At 45.6% G+C, this 20854-nt stretch overlaps 1 protein-coding gene across 1 annotated transcript in view; it reads left to right on the forward strand.

Moving 5' to 3' along the window:
* Positions 1-20854, forward strand: part of SARS1 (seryl-tRNA synthetase 1) — a 60354-nt gene that overhangs the window by 27708 nt on the left and 11792 nt on the right. Inside the window, exons 7-9 of the mRNA XM_073666601.1 lie at positions 3415-3636; positions 7023-7152; positions 13133-13290. Coding sequence (XP_073522702.1) covers positions 3415-3636; positions 7023-7152; positions 13133-13290 — 510 coding nt within the window. The remainder of the gene's footprint in view (positions 1-3414; positions 3637-7022; positions 7153-13132; positions 13291-20854) is intronic.

Genomic DNA, 20854 nt, shown 5'->3' on the forward strand with positions numbered 1-20854 from the left:
CATATAAGGCTCCATGCGGAATACTGACCCCCATATAAGGCTCCATGCGGAATACTGACCCCCATATAAGGCTCCATGCGGAATACTGGCCCCCATATAAGGCTCCATACGGAATACTGGCCCCCATATAAGGCCCCATACGGAATACTGGCCCCCATATAAGGCCCCATATGGAATACTGGCCCCTATATAAGGCTCCATAAGGAATACTGGCCCCCATATAAGGCTCCATAAGGAATACTGGCCCCCATATAAGGCTCCATACGGAATACTGGCCCCCATATAAGGCTCCATACGGAATACTGGCCCCCATATGGAATACTGGCCCCCATATAAGGCTCCATACGGAATACTGGCTTCCATATAAGGCTCCATACGGAATACTGGCCCCCATATAAGGCTCCATACAGAATACTGGCCCCCATATAACGCTCCATACAGGATACCGGTCCCCATATAATGCTGCATGCAGGCTGTTACCCCCCACATAATGCCCCATACAGGCTGTCCCCCCCTTATAATGCTCCATGCAGGCTGTTACCCCCCACATAATGCCCCATACAGGCTGCCCCCCCTTATAATGCTCCATGCAGGCTGTTCCCCCCCCACATAATGCCCCATACAGGCCCCCCCTTTTAATGCTCCATGCAGGCTGTTACCCCCCACATAATGCCCCATACAGGCTGCCCCCCCCCCTTATAATGCTCCATGCAGGCTGTTCCCCCCCCCCACATAATGCCCCATACAGGCCCCCCCCTTTTAATGCTCCATGCAGGCTGTTACCCCCCACATAATGCCCATTACAGGCTGCCCCCCCTCTTTATAATGCCCCATGCAGGCTGTCACCCCTCCTCTTTATAATGCTCCTTGCAGGCTGTCACCCCTCCTCTTTATAATGCTCCATGCAGGCTGTCACCCCTCCTCTTTATACTGCCCCATGCAGGCTGTCACCTCTCCTCTTTATAATGCCCCATGCAGGATGTCCCCCCCTCTCTTTATAATGCCCCGTGCAGGCTGTTCCCCACCTTATAATGCCCCATGCAGGCTGGTCCCCACCTTATAATGCCCCATGCAGGCTGTCACCCCTCCTCATTATAATGCCCCAAGCAGGAATCCCCCCCTCTTTATAATGCCCCATGCAGGCTGTTCCCCACCTTATAATGCCCCATGCAGGCTGTCACCCCTCCTCTTTATACTGCCCCATGCAGGCTGTCACCCCTCCTCTTTATAATGCCCCATGCAGGCTGTCACCCCTCCTCTTTATAATGCCCCATGCAGGCTGTCACCCCTCCTCTTTATACTGCCCCATGCAGGCTGTCACCCCTCCTCTTTATAATGCCCCATGCAGGATGTCCCCCCCTCTCTTTATAATGCCCCGTGCAGGCTGTTCCCCACCTTATAATGCCCCATGCAGGCTGGTCCCCACCTTATAATGCCCCATGCAGGCTGTCACCCCTCCTCATTATAATGCCCCAAGCAGGAATCCCCCCCTCTTTATAATGCCCCATGCAGGCTGTTCCCCACCTTATAATGCCCCATGCAGGCTGTCACCCCTCCTCTTTATACTGCCCCATGCAGGCTGTCACCCCTCCTCTTTATAATGCCCCATGCAGGCTATCACCCCTCCTCTTTATAATGCCCCATGCAGGCTGTCACCCCTCCTCTTTATACTGCCCCATGCAGGCTGTCACCCCTCCTCTTTATAATGCCCCATGCAGGATGTCCCCCCCTCTCTTTATAATGCCCCGTGCAGGCTGTTCCCAACCTTATAATGCCCCATGCAGGCTTGTCCCCACCTTATAATGCCCCATGCAGGCTGTCACCCCTCCTCATTATAATGCCCCAAGCAGGAATCCCCCCCTCTTTATAATGCCCCATGCAGACTGTTCCCCACCTTATAATGCCCCATGCAGGCTGTCACCCCTCCTCTTTATAATGCCCCATGCAGGATGCCCCCCCTCTCTTTATAATGCCCCGTGCAGGCTGTTCCCCACCTTATAATGCCCCATGCAGGCTGGTCCCCACCTTATAATGCCCCATGCAGGCTGTCACCCCTCCTCATTATAATGCCCCAAGCAGGAATCCCCCCCCTCTTTATAATGCCCCATGCAGGCTGTCACCCCTCCTCTTTATAATGCCCCATGCAGGCTGTCACCCCTCCTCTTTATAATGCCCCATGCAGGATGCCCCCCTCCCCTCTTTATAATGCCCCATGCCTCCATACATTAAAAAAAAAAAAATCGAATACTCACCTCCCTTCTCCTCACCTGCTGCCCGCCGCTCGCTGCTCGGCTCCGAACTCCAGCGTTGTCGGCGTCTTCCAGCTCAGCGCTCCCTGTGACGGCTCAGGGGAGGGCGCGTTGTAAAGACGTCACCGCGCCCTCTGACCTGAGACGTCACAGGGAGCGCAGAGCAAGAAGACAGCTGATGTGCGGAGGCACGGGGAGAGGTAAGTATCCGGCTGCCGGGGCCCTGAGCAAGCGGGGGAGAAGGGCGGGCGCTGACACCGCTCTCCTCCACCCATAGCCCAGCGGGGTGCTCGACCGCCAGTGGGCCCCTGTGCCTGCTCAGGGCCCCGGCATTTGCCCGGGTGCTGACGCCGGCCCTGCTTATAGCTCCCTAACAAAAAAAAATTTTGGTTCCAAAATTGTGCTGATGTAAAGTAGACATGTGGGAAATGTTATTTATTAACTATTTTGTGTGACATATCTCTCTGATTTAAGGGCATGACAATTCAAAGTTTGAAAATTGCAAAATTTTCGCCAAATTTCCGTTTTTTTCACAAATAAAAGCAAGTGATATCGAAGAAATTTTACCACTATCATGAAGTACAATATGTCATGAAAAAACAATGTCAGAATCATGGGGATCCGTTGAAGCGTTCCAGAGTAATTACCTCATAAAGTGACAGTGGTCAGAATTGAAAAAATTGGCCCGGTCACGAAGGCAGAAACAGGCTCTGGCGCGAAATGGTTAAAAGGAATCTGTCAGCAGGTTTTTACTATGTAATCTGAGGACAGCGGAGATAGAGGCTGAAACACAGAGTTCAGGGATGTGTCACTTTTCAAAGCATGTGCTGTTGTTTCCTAACTGTGAAGGATTTATCACTAAGATTAACATTGCCGGACTAACCAAATGTGGTGTGCAATTTCAGTGTGGGTTTTAACCCTTTCATGTGTAGAGGTGCTAATTCATGTACATCTTGTTGACACATACTGATATTTAGAATATGTAGTGAATGTTTTATGCAAAACATCCGCTGCTTATCTGTCCTGTGTGAATATAAAATGTAACACCACACAAAATAGATGAGCGACCTCTGTGTCTAGTGCCTTAATGGCTTAATAGTACTTTAATGTTTTGTATCCTTTAGACAGTACAATGTAACAAACTGATCTTTTCTTTTCACATTAGGTAATTGGAAAAGGTAGTGAAAAACAAGATGACAGCTCCATTGATGAGAAGTATCTGATTGCTACATCAGAACAGCCAATTGCTGCTTTGCACCGTGATGAATGGTTGAAACCTGAAGACTTGCCTATCCGTTATGCAGGTCTGTCCACTTGCTTCCGCCAAGAAGTGGGTTCCCATGGAAGGGATACTCGTGGCATCTTCAGAGTGCACCAGTTTGAGAAGGTAATTGAAAGCTAAGATTATAAGGTCATTTATCTTATATCAGTACACATCACCAGAAAAAAGAATGAGTCCATATTTGTTGGCCTACATAAATATATTTTAAAACCATGAACCATTACCAATCAGTCTGTGAACTTATAAACAACAATGTGCCTGGTATATTTTGCTGACACTCTTAACGCCTTCACGACAAGTGAAGTATATGTATATCACACATTGGGTGGGGGTGTTTGGAGTGGACTCAAACTGGCTGCTAGCAGCAGCGATTTGCACTAGCTCTGATCGCTGCTGGTGGCTTAAAGAGGACCTTTCACCAGTTTTAGCAAGAAAAACCTAGCCACGTAAGGGCGTAGTGGCTGTGTAAGTGAGTAAAACTTGCAGTGGTTACAGAAAGTATTCAGACCCCTTTACATTTTTCTCTCTTTGTTTCATTGCAGCCATTTGGTAAATTCTAAAAAGTTATTATTTTTTCCTCCTTAAAGTGCACTCTGCACCCCATCTTGACTGAAAAAAAACAGAAATGTAGACATTTTTGCAAATTTATTAAAGAAAAACTGAAATATCACATGGTCATAAATATTCAGACCCTTTGCTCAGACACTCATATATTTAAGTCACATGCTGTCCATTTCCTTGTGATCCTCCTTAAGATGGTTCTACTCCTTCATTGGAGTCCAGCTGTGTTTAATCAAAGTGATAGAACTTTATTTGGAAAGGCACACACCTGTCTATATAAGACCTCACAGCTCACAATGCATGTCAGACCAAATGAGAATCATGAGCTCCAAGGAACTGCCCAAGGAGCTCAGAGACAGAATTGTGGCAAGGCACAGATCTGGCCAAGGTTATAAAAGAATTTCTGCATTACTCAAGGTTCCTAAGAGCACAGTGGCCTCCACAATCCTTAAATGGAAAAGGTTTGGGACCACCAGAAGTCTTCCTAGACCTGGCCGTCCAGCCAAACTGAGCAATCGTGGGTGAAGAGCCTTGGTGAGAGAGGTAAAGAAGAACCCAAAGATCACTATGGCTGAGCTCCAGAGATGCAGTAGGGAGATGGGAGAAAGTTCCACAAAGTCAACTATCACTGCAGCCCTCCACCAGTCGGGCCTTTAAGGCAGAGTGGCCCAACGGAAGCCTCTTCTCAGTGCAAGACATATGAAAGCCCGCATAGAGTTTGCTCAAAAACACATGAACTCCCAGACTATGAGAAATAAGATTCTCTGGTCTGATGAGATGAAGATAGAACTTTTTGGTGATAATTCTAAGCAGTATGTGTGGAGAAAACCAGGCACTGCTCATTACCTGCCCAATACAATCCCAACAGTGAAATATGGTGGTGGCAGCATCATGCTATGGGGGTGTTTTTCAGCTGCAGGGACAGGGCGACTAGTTGCAATTGAAGGAAACATGAATGTGGCCAAGTGCAGACATATCCTGGATGAAAACCTCTCCAGAGTGCTCTGGACCTCAGACTTGGCAGAAGGTTCACCTTCAAACAAGACAACCCTAAACACCGCTAAAATAACAAAGGAGTGGCTTCAGAACAACTCTGTGACCATTCTTGACTGGCCCAGCCAGAGCTCTGACCTAAACCCAATTGAGCATCTCTGGAGAGACCTGAAAATGGCTGTCCACCAAAGTTCACCATCCAACCTGACGGAACTAGAGAGGATCTGCAAGGAAGAATGGCCGAGGATCCCCAAATCCTGGTGTGAAAAACTTGTTGCATCATTCCCAAGAAGACTCATGGCTGTACTAGCTCAAAAGGGGGCTTCTACTCAATACTGAGCAAAGGGTCTGAATACTTATGACCATGTGATATTTCAGTTTTACTTTTTTAATAAATTTGCATGTATTTCTACATTTCTGTTCTTTTTCAGTCAAGATCGGGTGCAGTGTACTTTAATGAGAAAAAAATGAAAAATTTTTAGAATTGACCAAATGGCTGCAATGAAACAAAGAGTGAAAAATTTAAAGGGGTCTGAATACTTTCCGTACCCACTGTAGTTTTATTTTTTATTTCTCTGCTTTGTGAAGTTATTAGCTGGTAAAGTTCAGGTTATAATTTCAGTCCAAGGGGGCGTTACCAGAGATTCTTCTCTGGGGGAGTGGATGTCCCTTGTATGACTGTGACCAATATTTAACAGGTAGCAAAATACTGGGGGGGGGGGGAGAACATGCCCCACAATAGCTGAGAACATTTTTTTCTTCCATATGAGACATACATTGACCAGTCTCACTGCAGTGATTACAAGTATATGTAAATAGCCTCTTTAGAGAGTAAAATAATTGAACTCTAATGCCACCTAAAAGTCAATATCGACCCTTTAATGAGCCTTGCTAAATGACTTGGATTAGGAAACTAAACTAGACTCTACTGTTGCAGACAAATTTATCAGAGTATTTGCCCCTCATCAGTGCAGAGCAGGAGGCCTTATTTGGCTGAATAAGAGGCCTCTGTCGGGGAGTAAAGTTTCTCTTTGTGCAGAGTGCCAAGTCAGCGCAAGGAGACTTATAAACCATGCAATGCTCCTCTGGGAATTTATATATGCAGATAGGTCGATATTGACATTTAGGGTGATGGGGCTATAGAATTGAAAAGAGACTATTTGCATATTTAAATTCCATGGCCTAAAAGTCTCCTTATGCGGGCTTGGTATTCTACACATGAAGAAATATTTACCACTAGAGCTTGCTCACCAATTTGGTATAAGCCAATAAAAATCACAGCATGCTGCGTAAATCTGGTAGCACTCATCCACCCAAGTCTATGGGCATGTGGAAAACATCGGACTACACTCGGATGACATCTGACTGCAGTTAGATTTCCGCAGACTCACAGAATGGAGCAATTTTGTTCTCAATCTGCTCTGCACAGTGTGCTACTATTCTCTCATCCAAGAGAATCAGATCACATTAAGCTGTCAGTGATAAACTTGGATCAGAGTTTGATCGGTGAGTCATTTAAATAATTGATCCTTATCTCTCGCTTGTGACCCGGACCTTAGGCACCATATGATTATACTGATGGGGGAAAAAAAACAAAGTAATGGCTGTTAAAGGACAATGAGGAAAAAATAGAGGCACAAAAAAGGCTTAGATGAGAAGGGATTAAGATTGAATTTGTGAGGAGACGTGGCACAGGACAACATAAATCGGTAGTTCGGGTGCCGTGTTTTGGAATGATTTACACCAAAAAACATACAAATCCCTTTTGCCAGAACAACTGTCGTACTGTATTAGAAATCCTACTAGTGTTTAGTGTACAAATCAAACAAACCGTAAACCAGTATAGATGTCTCTACATGTATATGTGATAATCTCTCTGCAGACATGTTGTAATGTCTTTTATCCATCTTTTCTCCTTTTATTCTCCTTTTCCTTAGATTGAACAGTTTATTTATGCATCACCTCATGATAACAAATCATGGGAAATGTTTGACGAGATGATCACGACAGCAGAAGAGTTTTACCAAACACTGGGCATTCCATACCGCATTGTGAACATAGTGTCAGGTGGGCGTACTGCTGCTCCTGCTGGAGATTGCTTTAAGAATAGTGCTTTGTAGAGTTGTTACCATTGATACACAGTGGGTATCACTACATTCATAAAAGTCCAGTATAAAATGAACGAATGACATAATGAGAAAAAAAAAATCTAAACACCAGAATTCTTGTTTCCGCTACCACAACACTCGAGAAAAAATGCTGTAAAAGGCGATCAAAACATTGTATCTACCCCCAAGTAATATTAACCCTTTCGCGCCAGAGCCTGTTTTTGCCTTCGTGACCGGGCCAATTTTTACAATTCTGACCACTGTCACTTTATGAGGTAATTACTCTGGAACGCTTCAGCAGATCCCCCTGATTCTGACATTGTTTTTTCGTGACATATTGTACTTCATGATAGTGGTAAAATTTCTTCGATATCACTTGCGTTTATTTGTGAAAAAAATCGGAAATTTGGCAAAAGTTTTTCAAACTTTGAATTTTCATGCCCTTAAATGAGAGAGATATGTCACATAAAATAGTTAATAAATAACATTTCCACATGTCTACTTTACATCAGCACAATTTTGGAACAAAATTTGTTTTTTGTTAGGACGTTATAGGGGTTAAAAGTTGACCAGCGATTTCTCATTTTTCCAACAAAATTTACAAAAACTTTTTTTTAGGGCCCACATCTTATTTGAAGTGACTTTGAGGGGCTTTTATGACAGAAAATGCCCAAAAGTGACCTCATTCTAAAAACTGCACCCCCCCCCCCAAGGTGCTCAAACCACATTCAAGAAGTTTATTAACCCTTCAGGTACTTCACAGGAATTGTTGGAATGTGGAAAAAAACAATGAACATTTAATTTTTTTTCACAAAAAATGTTACTTTAGACCCAGTTTTTTGTTATTTTCACAAGGGTAACAGAAAATGGACTACAAAATTTGTTGTGCATTTTCTCCTGAGCAAGCTGATACCCCATATGTGAGGGAAAACCACTGTTTGGGCGCACAACAGGGCTCAGAAGGGAAGGAGCGCCATTTGACTTTTTGAATGTAAAATTTGCTTGAATAATTAGTGGATGCCATGTTGTGTTTGGAGATCCCCTGATGTGCCTAAACAGTGGAAACCCCCCACAAGTGACACCATTTTAAAAACTAGACCCCTCAAGGAACTTCTCTAGATGTGTGGTGAGAGCCTTGAACCCCCAGGTGCTTCACAGAACTTTATAACGTAGATCTGTGAAAATAAAAAAATCTAACTTTTTCCACAAAAATTATCTTTTAGCTCCAAACTTTTTATTTTCACAAGGGTAAGAGGAGAAAATGGACCCAAAAACTGTTGCGCAATTTATCCTGAGTACGCCAATACCCCATATGTGGTGGAAAGCTTTGGCATACTGCAGGGCTTGGAAGAGAAAAAAGAGCTATGTTGGCTGAGATAGGTTGCGGACACCATGTCAACATTTGAAGAGTCGCTGACATGCCGAAACACAGAAACCCCCACAAGTGACCCCATTTTTAAACTACACCTCTCAAGGAATTCATCTAGGGGAGTAGTGAGTATTTTTTAACCCTCAGGCGATACACACACTTGTATAACAACATTGGGCTAAGTAAATGAAATATTACTATTTTTTTACACTAAAATGTTGCTTTGACCCCAAGTTTGCAGTTTTCAAAAGGGGTAATGAGAGAAAATGTTACACAACTTCTCTTAAGTACATCAATACCCCATAAGTCATTGAAAACTACTTTTCAGGCACAATGCAAAGCTCATAAGGAGCGCCATGGTACAGTGCAGATTTTACTGTTTGCAGGTGACATGACCCACTGGGAGAGCCTCTGAGGTCCCAGAACAGCAGAAACCCCCCCCCCCCCCCCCATAAGTGACCCCATTTTACAAACTACACCGCTCAATGAATTCATCTAGGGGTGCAGTGATTTATATTGACAGCACGTGTGACTCACAGAAATTTATACCTTTGGGCAGCGAAGAAAAAATAATTATATTTTTACCACAAAAAAAATTGTTTTAGCCTCAGATTTACATTTTCACACAGTGGAATGGGTAAAAATGGTGCCAAAATGTGTCTCACAATTTCTGCTGAAGGTGGCAATACCCCATATGTGGCTGTACAGTACCGCTTAGCCATACGGCAAGACCCGGGAGGGACTGAGTGCTATTTGACTCTTGGAGAACAAATTATTGTAGAATAGTTTGCGGACTCCATATACAGAGCCCCTAAATGCTAGAAGAGCAGAATTCCCCCAAGTGACCCCATTTTGGAAATTATACCCCTTTGGGAATTTACCTACAGGTGTAGTGAGGATTTTGATTCCAGAAACAAGCAGCAGTGGATGTTGCTGAGTGAAAATTTCAAACTGCCGTTGAAGTGAACAGTACGTTGAAGTGACCAGTACATTGTAGTGACCAGTAAGTTGTGCCCAGCTCATGCTTCTGGAGACATGCACCTGTAAATTAGGCGGGCTCTCATCGCTACAGGAATGCCAAACATGTGGACCCTAAATATAGTTTAGGCACATTGTGGGGCTCAAAAGGGAGGGGGAGCATTTGGATTTGGGAGCACAGAATTTTCTGAATTTCTTTTGGGGGGCAAGGGTCATTTCGCTTTTCCAGAGCCTTTGTGCTACCAGTAACTTGGAAGTACCTTATATTTTTGTTAACAGATGACAGACCTGAGTGGGGACTTGCTTTTTTTGTGGATTTAGTTGAAGCTTTTATTGGGAGCATTTTACATAACATTTATCCTGCGCTCTACGCTGAGCACTTACATCGGAGTTTCCATCTAAATCTCCAAGTGATGTAATTCAGATGAAACCCACGAGGGATCCATTCACTATAGTTAGGCAGCAGAGGACTCAGTCTGGCCTCTGCTTGGCTTGTGTCCTTTTTTTTCAGAGGTGCACAAAACCGTGGCCAACCGCACTTTTATGCACGCCTTAAAAACACTGACACCGTGGGATCACAGGCCAGACGGCGTCCATCTGCCTCATTACAGGGAATCTTCCGCCTGGGGTTCCGTCAGAATCACGTATTTCATAGATTTACACGGAAACCCAGGTGTAAGCACAGAGCGCAGAATAAATGTGAGCCGCGCCTTACTGCGTTGTTTTGGGAAGCAGAATGAACAAATTAGCTGCATGTTAAGAATTGTTTTTTTTTTATTTTTTACGCCATTCCTCATGCGGTATAAGTGATTAGACGACTTTATTCTTCAAGTCGGTGTGATTACAGAGATACCAGATTCATATCAAGTTGTTATGATTGACAGCTGTCACACACTGAAAGACGCTTTGTTTTGCAAAATCTAGTTTTTGCATCGCATTTTGAGAGCCATAATTTTTCCATGTTTCGGCCGACAAAGTCGCGTGATGGCTTGTTTTTTGCGGGACGGGTTGATGTTTTTATTGGTACCATTTTTGGATATGTGACATTTTTCGATCGCTTTCTATTCCGTTTTTTGGGAGGTAGAATGAACAAAAAACAGCAATTCAAGATTTGTTTTTTGAGGATTTTTTTTTTTTAATACCGTTCTGCATGTGGTAAAAGTGATAAGGCAGTTTTATTCTTCTGGTCAGTACAATTATGGCGATACCACACTTGTATAGTTTTTTTATGTTTTGCCACTTTTACACAATAAAAACTACCGTATTTTTCAGACTCTAAGATGCACCGGACCATAAGACGCACCTAGGTTTTAGAGGAGGAAAATAGAAAAAAAAAAATGAAGCAAAAAAATGTGGTCATGATGCACTGTTATGGGAGAGGGAGTCTGCTTCTGACACTGTTATTGGGTAATATCCCCCATCCTGGTATATATGCCCCCCTCCTTCCTGTTATACTTGGCCCCCATCCCCATCCTGGTATGCAAGGCACTCCTGATCCCTACCCTGGTATGCAAGGCACCCCTGATCCCTATCCTGGTATGCAAGGCACCCCCTGATCCCCATCCTGGTGTACTTGGCACCCCTGATCCCCATCCTGGTATGCATGGCACCCCTGATCCCTATCCTGGTATGCAAGGCACCCCCTGATCCCCATCCTGGTGTACTTGGCACCCCTGATCCCTATCCTGGTATGCATGGTACCCCTGATCCCCATCCTGGTGTACTTGGCACCCCTGATCCCCATCCTGGTATGCATGGCACCCCTGATCCCCATCCTGGTATGCATGGCACCCCTGATCCCCATCCTGGTATGCATGGCACCCCTGATCCCCATCCTGGTAATGCATGGCACCCCCTGATCCCCATCCTGCTAATGCATGGCACAGTGTGCACGCTATTAAGGAAGATGAATATTCATTGCTCTCCACGCCCATGGGCGTGGAGTGGATATTCATTTTCTTTAGCAGTGGGCACAGCGTAGGCTGCAGCAGGCGGCTGCTGCTGCCTCCTGTGATCCGCTCCCCCCAGCCGTCCCACCACCCACAGTATATACTATGGCTAGTATTTGGACTATAAGACGCGCCCCCCACTTTCCTCCAAAATTTTGGGAAAAAAAAGTGCGTCTTATAGTCCGAAAAATACGGTATTTTATAGAAAAAATAATTGTTTTTGCATCGCTTTGTTCTGAGAGCTATAACTTTTTCATTTTTCGGCTGATAAAGCTACATGGCGGCGCTATTTTTGCGGGACAAGAAGTCGTTTTTAGCGGTACCATTTTTATTTCCATTTGGCTTTTTGATCGCATTTTATTCCACTTTTTATGTGGCGGTATCATGAAAAACCATCGTTTTTACGGTGTGCACAGAAGGGGTTAATTAGTGCAACAGTTTTATAGATCTGATTGTTCCGGATGCGGCAATACCAAATGTGTGTACTTTTTTTTGTTTTTGCATAAATATACGGATTTACTGGTTTAATTATTTTTTTTTTTTATTTTTTTTTTTTTAAACAGTTTGAAAACATTTTTAGTCCCTGTATTGAGACTTCAATTTTTATTTTTCTGATCACTGGTCTCATGCAATGCAATAGGCATGTATTGCATTGCATGAGAGCTGACAGTTTTACACTGTCAGATCTCCTGTTAGACTCAGCTGCTGGCTGAGTCTAGCAGGACATCGTGCATGGCAGACCTGGAAATCATCATGTGACCTCCGGCTGCCATGACAACGCCAGGTCCTATTACGGGGGGCTGTCGGAAAGGTGAGTGGATGACTCCCTCCCACTACCTCCTAAATGCCGCGATTGCTATGGATCGCGGCATCTAGAAGATAGCAAAGGGTTAACATCATTGGGACCTGATCCAATCAGGTCCCGATGATGTCCCCTGTCAGAGTTGTTGCTCTGCACAGCACCTGCAGCGTTTGCAGGACCCTATGGGTCCTGAGCAGGACTGCCGACTGTTTATAAAAGTCAGCGCTGCACAGAGCCCAGCAAGCGCCGACGTTTATGTACAGTGGGCGGTTGGGAAGCGGTTAATAAAAATGTCAACTTTTGACTCGAAAAACAAGCTTTCACGCTTTTTTTTTTTTTTTTTTTTAACGAATGTTCAAATTTTTTATTTCTTTTTGATTACTTAAAAAAAATGCATGTTTGGTATCCCCGTAATTGTACTCACCTGGATAAGCCATTTTTACAGTATAATGAACACTGTAAAAACAAAACTCCAAAAAAGCATTTGCGGAACTGTGCTTTTTTCAGAGTTTTGCCACACTTGGAATTCTTTCACAATTTCCAGTACATCACATGATAAAATGGTTGGAGTCATTCAAAAGTCCAACTCCTCCCGCAAAAACTAAAGCCCCCTCACACATATGTCGATGGGAAAATACAGAAGTTATGGCTTTTGGCAGCCCCTGGCTTTCAGTCATAGTGATGCGAACGGCGTGGCTTCAGTCACCGCTTTGTAACCTCGCCCCGGCACTGACTGACAGCCGTCTCAGCATTAGAACCAATTTAAAAAATGTTTATATTTAAAACCCTGATTTAAATAAGTTGTCATTTGCTGATGAAACAATTCCTTTCATTTTTTTAGGTTCTTTAAATCATGCAGCGAGTAAGAAGTTGGATTTAGAAGCCTGGTTTCCAGGCTCTGGGGCCTTCAGAGAGTTAGTGTCATGTTCTAACTGTACTGACTATCAGGCTCGACGGCTGCGGATTCGTTATGGACAGACAAAAAAGATGATGGACAAGGTAATCTATAGAAAATGATCAATTTAAGCTTATTACTACTAAAATCATTTTTTTATTAAATAAGTCAACAACTTGGAGTTACTATTTCTCTTGTTAATGGGGTATGTCCTCAAGAGTTTGTTGGTGATGGAGGTGATCATTAATTGGATGTGACCCATTAATTGGACAAGACTGTTGAGCTGACAGGTCCTCTGTAAAGGGGTTTCTTCCCTCGTACATCATCCATCCACAGTGCTTGGCTTTTTCGAGTAGTGCCACATGTTTAACCACTACTCCATTCACGTTCCTCACCAAGAAAATGTGGACAAGAAGGGCAAGTTAGGCCCCCTACCTGCTAGTAGGGGGCCTAGCTGTAGAGATTACCAGTTCTGTGGAAAAGTGATAAATCTATTTTGAAAAGAATACCCTATCAAAGAGGTTGTTGTCAACTACTTAATAAGTCCCTCTCAGTGACATAGATGAGCTCTTTTGTAAATACCTTGCTTTCCCAAATCCTTCTTTAACCTGTGATGCTCCTCTGGTCACTTGATCTCCCTCAGAACCCTCTGTCTATATTGTCACTGAATAGGGAGAGACCTGTCATTCCAGAGCAGTGGGCAGGGAGAACTCTCGGGGACTCACCGATAGTCTCCAGCGATGCTCCGTCCCCGGAGACTTTTAAGTATGTTTTTCTCTGAAAAGCTGTAGCACATACCTGGCTGAGATGATACAAGCCAGTATATGTTACTTGCAGCTCGTTGATTTGGTGAAAGGCCCTCTTAATTTTTTAACATGCTTAGAAAGTCACAAATTGAGATGCTTGATTACTTTACTTTATTTTATGACATTTGGAAGTGTAGTAAACAACATGCTTAAATAACTGTACTGGTTTAATTTGCACCAAACTTCCCAATAACATTCAACATTTGATAAATGTGGGGTGGCAAAGTTGAGGTGAGTGCACTAAAGGCAGAACCAAACGCATACACAACACCTTCAAACGGGCCCAAAAGCTGCAAAATCACAAGAAATTAGGGGCAGACACCAGAAAAGTGGCATCAATTGACCCAGAGTACAAGTAGTATAATCATTATTATTTATTATAGCGCCATTTATTCCATGGCGCTTTACATGTGAAAAGGGGTCACCAACTGGTACAAGAGGAGAGAGGACCCTGCCCGTGAGGGCGCACAAACAGTCTACAAGGGATGAGTGAGGATACAGCTGGTCGTGCAGCGGTATGGTGGAGCGAGGGTTACTGTAGATTGTACGCTTGTCAGAAGAAGTGGATAAAAGTAAAAGACAGCGTCCATGCCAGGGTGGTCTATTGCAAAAGAGGTGTTTATTCCACTATCCCAAAACCTTGAACACCCTGGCATGGACGCTTTCTTTTACTTTTGTATGCTGATATTTCCTCGATTGGGTTCCTTGAGGATTATGGACGTGCGTCCCTTGCAGTGAGTGCTGCTGACCACCATCTTTCCTGGATGTCAGAAGAAGTGAGTCTTCAGCTTCCTTTTCAAGGTTTCCACGGTAGGCGAGAGTCTGATGTGTTGGGGTACAGAGTTACACAGTAGGGGAGATGCACGGGACAAATCTTGTATGCGATTGTGGCAAGAAGAGATAAGAGGGAAGGAAATCTTGTAAGGATGGGAGGTTGCGCACAGGTAAGTACAGGGAGACTAAGGTCACACCTGTATGGAGGAGACAGGTGGTGGATGGCTTGGCATGCCAAAGTTAGGCTTTTCAAGTGAAGTCTCTGGGCAACGGTGAGCCAGCGCAGGGATTGACAGAGGGGAGAAACCGGGAAATAGCAGGGTGACAGGTGGATTAGTTGACCAGCACAGTTTAGGATAGATTGGAGGGGTGCGAGAGTGGTAGAAGTTAGGCCACAGAGCAGGAGCTTGCAGTAGACAGATGATGAAGGCGTGCACTGGTGTTTTTGTAGATTCATGGCTGAGGAATGTGCAGATCCCATAGATATTTTGGAGTTGGAGTCGGTAGAAAGGGTTTGCATCTGACGTTTCAAGGACAGGTCAGAGTCAAGCTTGCAGAACTACAGAGAGTGGGCAGATATTGACTTTGATGGATAGGTCAGTTGGGAGTGATGAATGAGATGGTCGAATGACGATGGATTCGGTTTGATCCATGTTAACTTTTAGAAATCTAGCAGAGAAGAAAGATGAAATAGCGGACACACATTGTAGGATTCTGGTTAGGAAAGAGGGGATATCAGGTCCAGAGAGGTAGATTTGTGTGTCATCAGCATAGAGGTGATAATAAAGGCCGTGAGACTCTACAAGCTGACCCAGGCAGAAGATGTAGGTGGAGAAGAGCACGGGTCCTAGAACTGAACCTTGGGGGACACCGACACGGTGCGAGATGAGGAGGTGGTGTGTGAGTAGGAGACACTGAATGTCCGGTCGGTTAGGTATGAAGAGATCCAAGATAGAGCCAAGTCTGTGATGCCGAGACAGCGGTACGCTTTGTAGATGAGGGCCAAAAAGAACATATGCTCCAGTAGATGACAAGCGCTGCATCAAGTGGCTTCTGCTCTTCTTCCTCCATCACACACAGTACAGTCCTCAGAGGTGGCACAACCAATTACCCCCCGTCACAACTCTCCAACCGCTCAACTGACTGTGGGGAACCACAGATGGGCGACTCTGCAGAGCTGTTCACATATTCTATTCCGGGGCATAAGAGGTCTGATCCAAAGCTTCACAGACTCATGAGGGGGAAAGCGTGTGCAGCGATGCCCAAAATTTTTTTTCAGTTGATCCGGGGCCGGACGAAGTACAGTCCGAGCAGAATCCAAACACTCGTCACCAGACATTAACCCCTGGGGGTGGAGGTGATCCTGATGAGACTCAGATACTTGAGGCGCATGCGGACTGTACTGTGTTGTCTGGGCAGGAAGAGGAGGAGGGTAACATTTGAGGCAAGGAGTGGGAGAACAGAGAGGTTGACAATGAGGTTGTAGATCCCAGTTGGTGTGAATCCAGAGGCATGCAGCCGAGTAGCTCAGCAGAGGAGGTGGAAGAGGAGGAAGACGAGGATGTTACGTTGCAGCTTCCCGCACAGACAGAGTTATGCAACCACGACCAGCACTGCATCTTCAGCCCCAACTCTGGCAGTGACCAGCAGCGTTCGCGGGTCTTTAGTTGCCTAGCCTGGGTCTTTTTTGAGACCTCAAAAAATGACACAACTCGCGTTATCTGCCAACTTAGTTAAAAACAACAGATTAGAGAAGAGTAAAAAAAAATTTGACTACTACATGCATGAACTGGCACATGCGCGATTAACATGCTTTAATCTGGGAATCTCACTGTGCTAAAATGCAGGCTAGCGGGCCTCGCCAACCACTGTCCGCCCCATCAACCGCCTCTGCTGCTTCTTCCTCCTCCATCACCGTGGCAAGTGTTCTCACACAGGTCTCCGGCCACAGAACCTCCACTTGTTTACCCGCTAAAGTCGGGGGGAGTGAGAGCCCGTCAGCTGTTATGGAGGTGGACATGCCTGCTGTTTTTGACTGATCTCAGACACCGACAACACCCCATCTTTCTCAGTCCATCGTAACATCTCCGTCTGCACCTCTCTCACAGTCCAGTAGCTTGTCGTGTTCATCCTACTCTACCCTCTCTCAGCACAGCAGCCAGCCCTCAATCCCACAGTTGTGCTCACGTAAAAGATTGTTTCCTCCTACACATGCCAAAGCGAAGAGCTTAAACTTCACCATCTCCAATCTGTTGGACATGGAAATGCTGCCTTTCTGCCTGGTGGATACAGACTGTTTCCAAAAGCTGTCCCCCAGTACCAGTTGCCATGTCGCCATTACGTCTCTAAGAAAGCTGTGCCTGCTCTACACCAGCATGTTGCAGACAACTTCACCTGTTCCTTGAAAAAATCTAGGTCTGACAGGGTGCATTTCACCACTGACACCTGGACAAGCTAGCATGGCCAGGGGGGTTACATCTCGCTGACTGGGCGCTGGGTTACTCTGTTGGCTGTGGGGGCAGAATGGGCTGCTACACAAGTCTTGGAACCCCCAAGGCTTGCAGGGCGCTTGGGGATGGGGAACTAAACCACTACCCACCAGAAGAGGAGAACTAAACTACTAGACAACAGGGGTTGGAGAACTAAATTATTAAATGGCTACGGTTGGAGAACGAAACAAATACATACCAGAACATGGAGAACTAAACTAATAGACACCAAGGTTTCACTAACAGCAAGTGTTGGAATACCCAAGGCTTGCGGGACAAACCTCTGTATGTAACACTTCCTTCAGTGCTTCTGCCTCCTCCACCTCCTCTAGGACCTACGCCTGCACCCTCAACCCCTGCATTACTGAGACACACGTTCCAACAGTGCAGATAGAATCCCCCCACCTCCGTACTGCTCAGCCAGGGCTCACTGCACTCAGGCAGTGTTTCAATTAATATGCCTTGGATATCGCAGACAAACTATTCGAGTTGTGGATAGCTGTCCATGCCAAGTCTGAGCTATGGCTGTCTCCACTGAACCTGGAGCAAGGGAACGCCGTGTGCGATAACTGTGCAAACCTGGTGGCGGCCCTACACGGGAGCAACCTCACACATGTGCCTTGCATGGCTCCCATCCTCATCCTGCGCTGCTGCAGAAACCACGATCTCTGCATGCTCACTTAAAACTTTAAAAACACAGCAGGATCTTTAGTATAAAAACCAGAATCACCAATGTAACCTCTTAATTCTTGTGTCACGACTCTGTTGTCGGGTATCCCGGGGGCCAGGGGCTCCTTCCCTGTCCCTAACGCTAGGGGCGCCCTAGCTGGACCTGTTCCCCAGATTACTTCTGAAGATGAAGACGCCGGGGCCACGTACCTTGTCTGAGTGCCTCAATCCGCCCTCAGTCTGTTCCTTTCCCCCACCCAGGGAAGAGGGGAGTAGTAGTGTATGGCAGTACATCAACCAGACTACCAAGGTAAAACAAACAGGGCTAAAGGAAAATCTGGAAAAACAAATAGGAGAAGAAAAGGATCACACACAACCTAAACCACACAACAGTCTTAGTATTAATCCTCCAAACTCCTTCTCAAACAGCACCTCTCCTCCACACTCCTATCACCATGCAGCCTAAGCTTGCTCTGGTAATGATAGCCTGCCAAAGCCCAGTATATATAGGAGCGCGGAGTGGCTAACACTGGACAGCTGAGAGCCTAAATGAAGGTAAGCTTCAAGGAGCTAACAATTGAGCAGATTAACCCTTGCACTGCTAAAAGAAACCTGCACCGATTAATATGAAGGCGAAAGATTTGTAATGAGTGCAGGAGTGGGAGAAATCAGACGCTGCGGTCTTCTGGCTCCTCTCTGTCGCGCTAAACCCATGACACCTTCCAAGCTTCAACACAATGTTCACAAGGTAGACAGCAGCAGTGGTCTGTCTCCTAGACAAGAAACTCCTTCATGATGATAGAAGCCACCATCTCCTTAGCTTGCTGGTACTTTTCTGTGGGAATGAGCTTGTCTCCAACCAGCCAGGATTATGGCACCCAATGGTTTGGTACTAGCACCCAGTACCAGAAGCGAAGCCATCCACAATTTCCATCTCAGGAATTTTATTTGGTAGACTGGCTGCCCAAACATTAGTTTCTCACTAAGAAGCTGAAGACACTGAGTGGCAGTAGGTGCAAGTTTCTCCAGCATGACCTGTTTGTTAGATATCAGAACAAGAACAGAATTGGGCTTTGCTAAGGTGCCAGATTGCAGATCTTAAGTCTTAAAGATTGCTGAAGCCAGTCCACAGTAAAAAAGCAGCCATAGAGTGTCCGGGAACCTTCACACACACTTTTCTTAGCCAGGGCTGCTTCTCGGCAAGGTTGGACTGGTCCACTAGAGAACTGGAGAATCCTCCGGTGGGCCCTGGCTTCTCCTTCAGGAGATCTCATAGTGCAAACCTTAAAACTGCTATGGGGCTCTTGAGTGGGGGAGAAAGGTAGTCCCTCAGAATCAAATCCTCTGGTATGCCCAATGTTCTTCAGTCTGACACTGCTTCTCGGTGAGAGTTGCATTTCACCACGGCCATACTCTTTAGGTCTGTGAAAGGACTGGCATAGAGGGAAACCGTATCTACTCCGGCTCTCATTTCTCTCATGAAGTCCTCTAATGCAGCTTGTTCCATAAGTAATGGCAGCCCGTCCAACATCAGCTCACACTTCTCTGCTTCAACACATAAAGATCTTTACGCCTTGAATTTCATGACTACAGAGTTGGGCAATGGCCTGATCTGCAATGCGTTTTGAGAAATAATGTGCATAAGCAAAGTCACGGTTTAGGCCACTGAAAGTCATCATTAAGCAAAACTCGTACAGCTTTCCCACAGACTGAAAGAGGGGTATCAAGACAGCCAAGACTTCCCTGTCCTCCCCAAGAGGGCGACTGTCCATGTTCTCATCCTCCTCCTCATGATCACCCGCATTGAGATGAGATGAGGCTAGGATGAGTAGCATCACCCTGTATAATTCCTTGATCCGCCTGCAATGCCTCCTCTTTTAATTGTGAGCAGAGAGCTTTTCAGTAGACAGAGAAGCGGGATGGTTACGCTAATTATGGCGCCATTGCCACTCACCATCTTGGTGGAGTCCTCAAAGTTTTGGAGGACTGCAGAGATGTCAGACATCCATGCCCACTCATGAGCTCTTATGTGCGGAGGCTGACCTGAATTCCAACAGGTGTTTTGAAGCTGGTAGTCAACAACTGTCCTCTGCTGCTCACAAATCCTTCCCAACACCTGCAACGTTGATTTCCAACATGCAGTGACATCGCACACCAGTCGGTGAGCTGAAAGCTGCAAACGCTACTGAAACACTGCCAGGGTGGCGGAAGCTGTAGCTGACTTTCTGAAATGGGTACACACACGGTGTACTTTCACAAGCAGATCTGGGTAGGTTTTGAGAAACCGCTGAAGCACTAAGTTGAGCACATTTAGTGCTCGCTCATCACTAATGTGTACCCCTGTATGGGGAACAATATCAGCACCAAAGAATTAATTTTACTAGAGTATAACTTTTATAATGGGGACCGACACTTCTTCCACAACAGCCAACCCAGCAGATGGAGACTTAATCAGGAGTGTTCACATTTCCAAAAATTAGTGTTAACATCTGCAACAGCAGGCACAGAAGCCACACTAAAGATATCATGGACTGCAATTACACAAGATCAATGCAGCACACTAAAAACGACAATATCGCCTCGTCTGTACCGTCAGTGATTGGGGTACGAAAGTTCTTGGAGATCCATGACTTGTTCATCTTGATGAAAGTTAGGCGGTCTACACTTTCAGGGGACAGCCGGCTGCACTTATCCATCGAGACACCACCAGCAGCGGTGAAGGCACGTTCTGAGAGAACACTGGTTGCCGAGCATGATAAAACCATCAAGGCGTGACAGGCGAGCTCAGGCGACTCATCCATTTTTGCAGACCAAAATGTCAAAGGGTCCAATCCCTCCATGATGGTATTGATATTGAGCTCTAGATACTCCTGCACCTTCCTCTCCACGTGTCAGACTTGTACTCTGTTGTGCTAGTGCACGATCTGGTC

This window comes from Phyllobates terribilis, unplaced genomic scaffold (assembly GCF_046119375.1).
Source record: "Phyllobates terribilis strain yellow unplaced genomic scaffold, ASM4611937v1 Scaffold_2__4_contigs__length_985480577, whole genome shotgun sequence".
Classification (NCBI taxonomy): Eukaryota; Metazoa; Chordata; class Amphibia; order Anura; family Dendrobatidae; genus Phyllobates; species Phyllobates terribilis.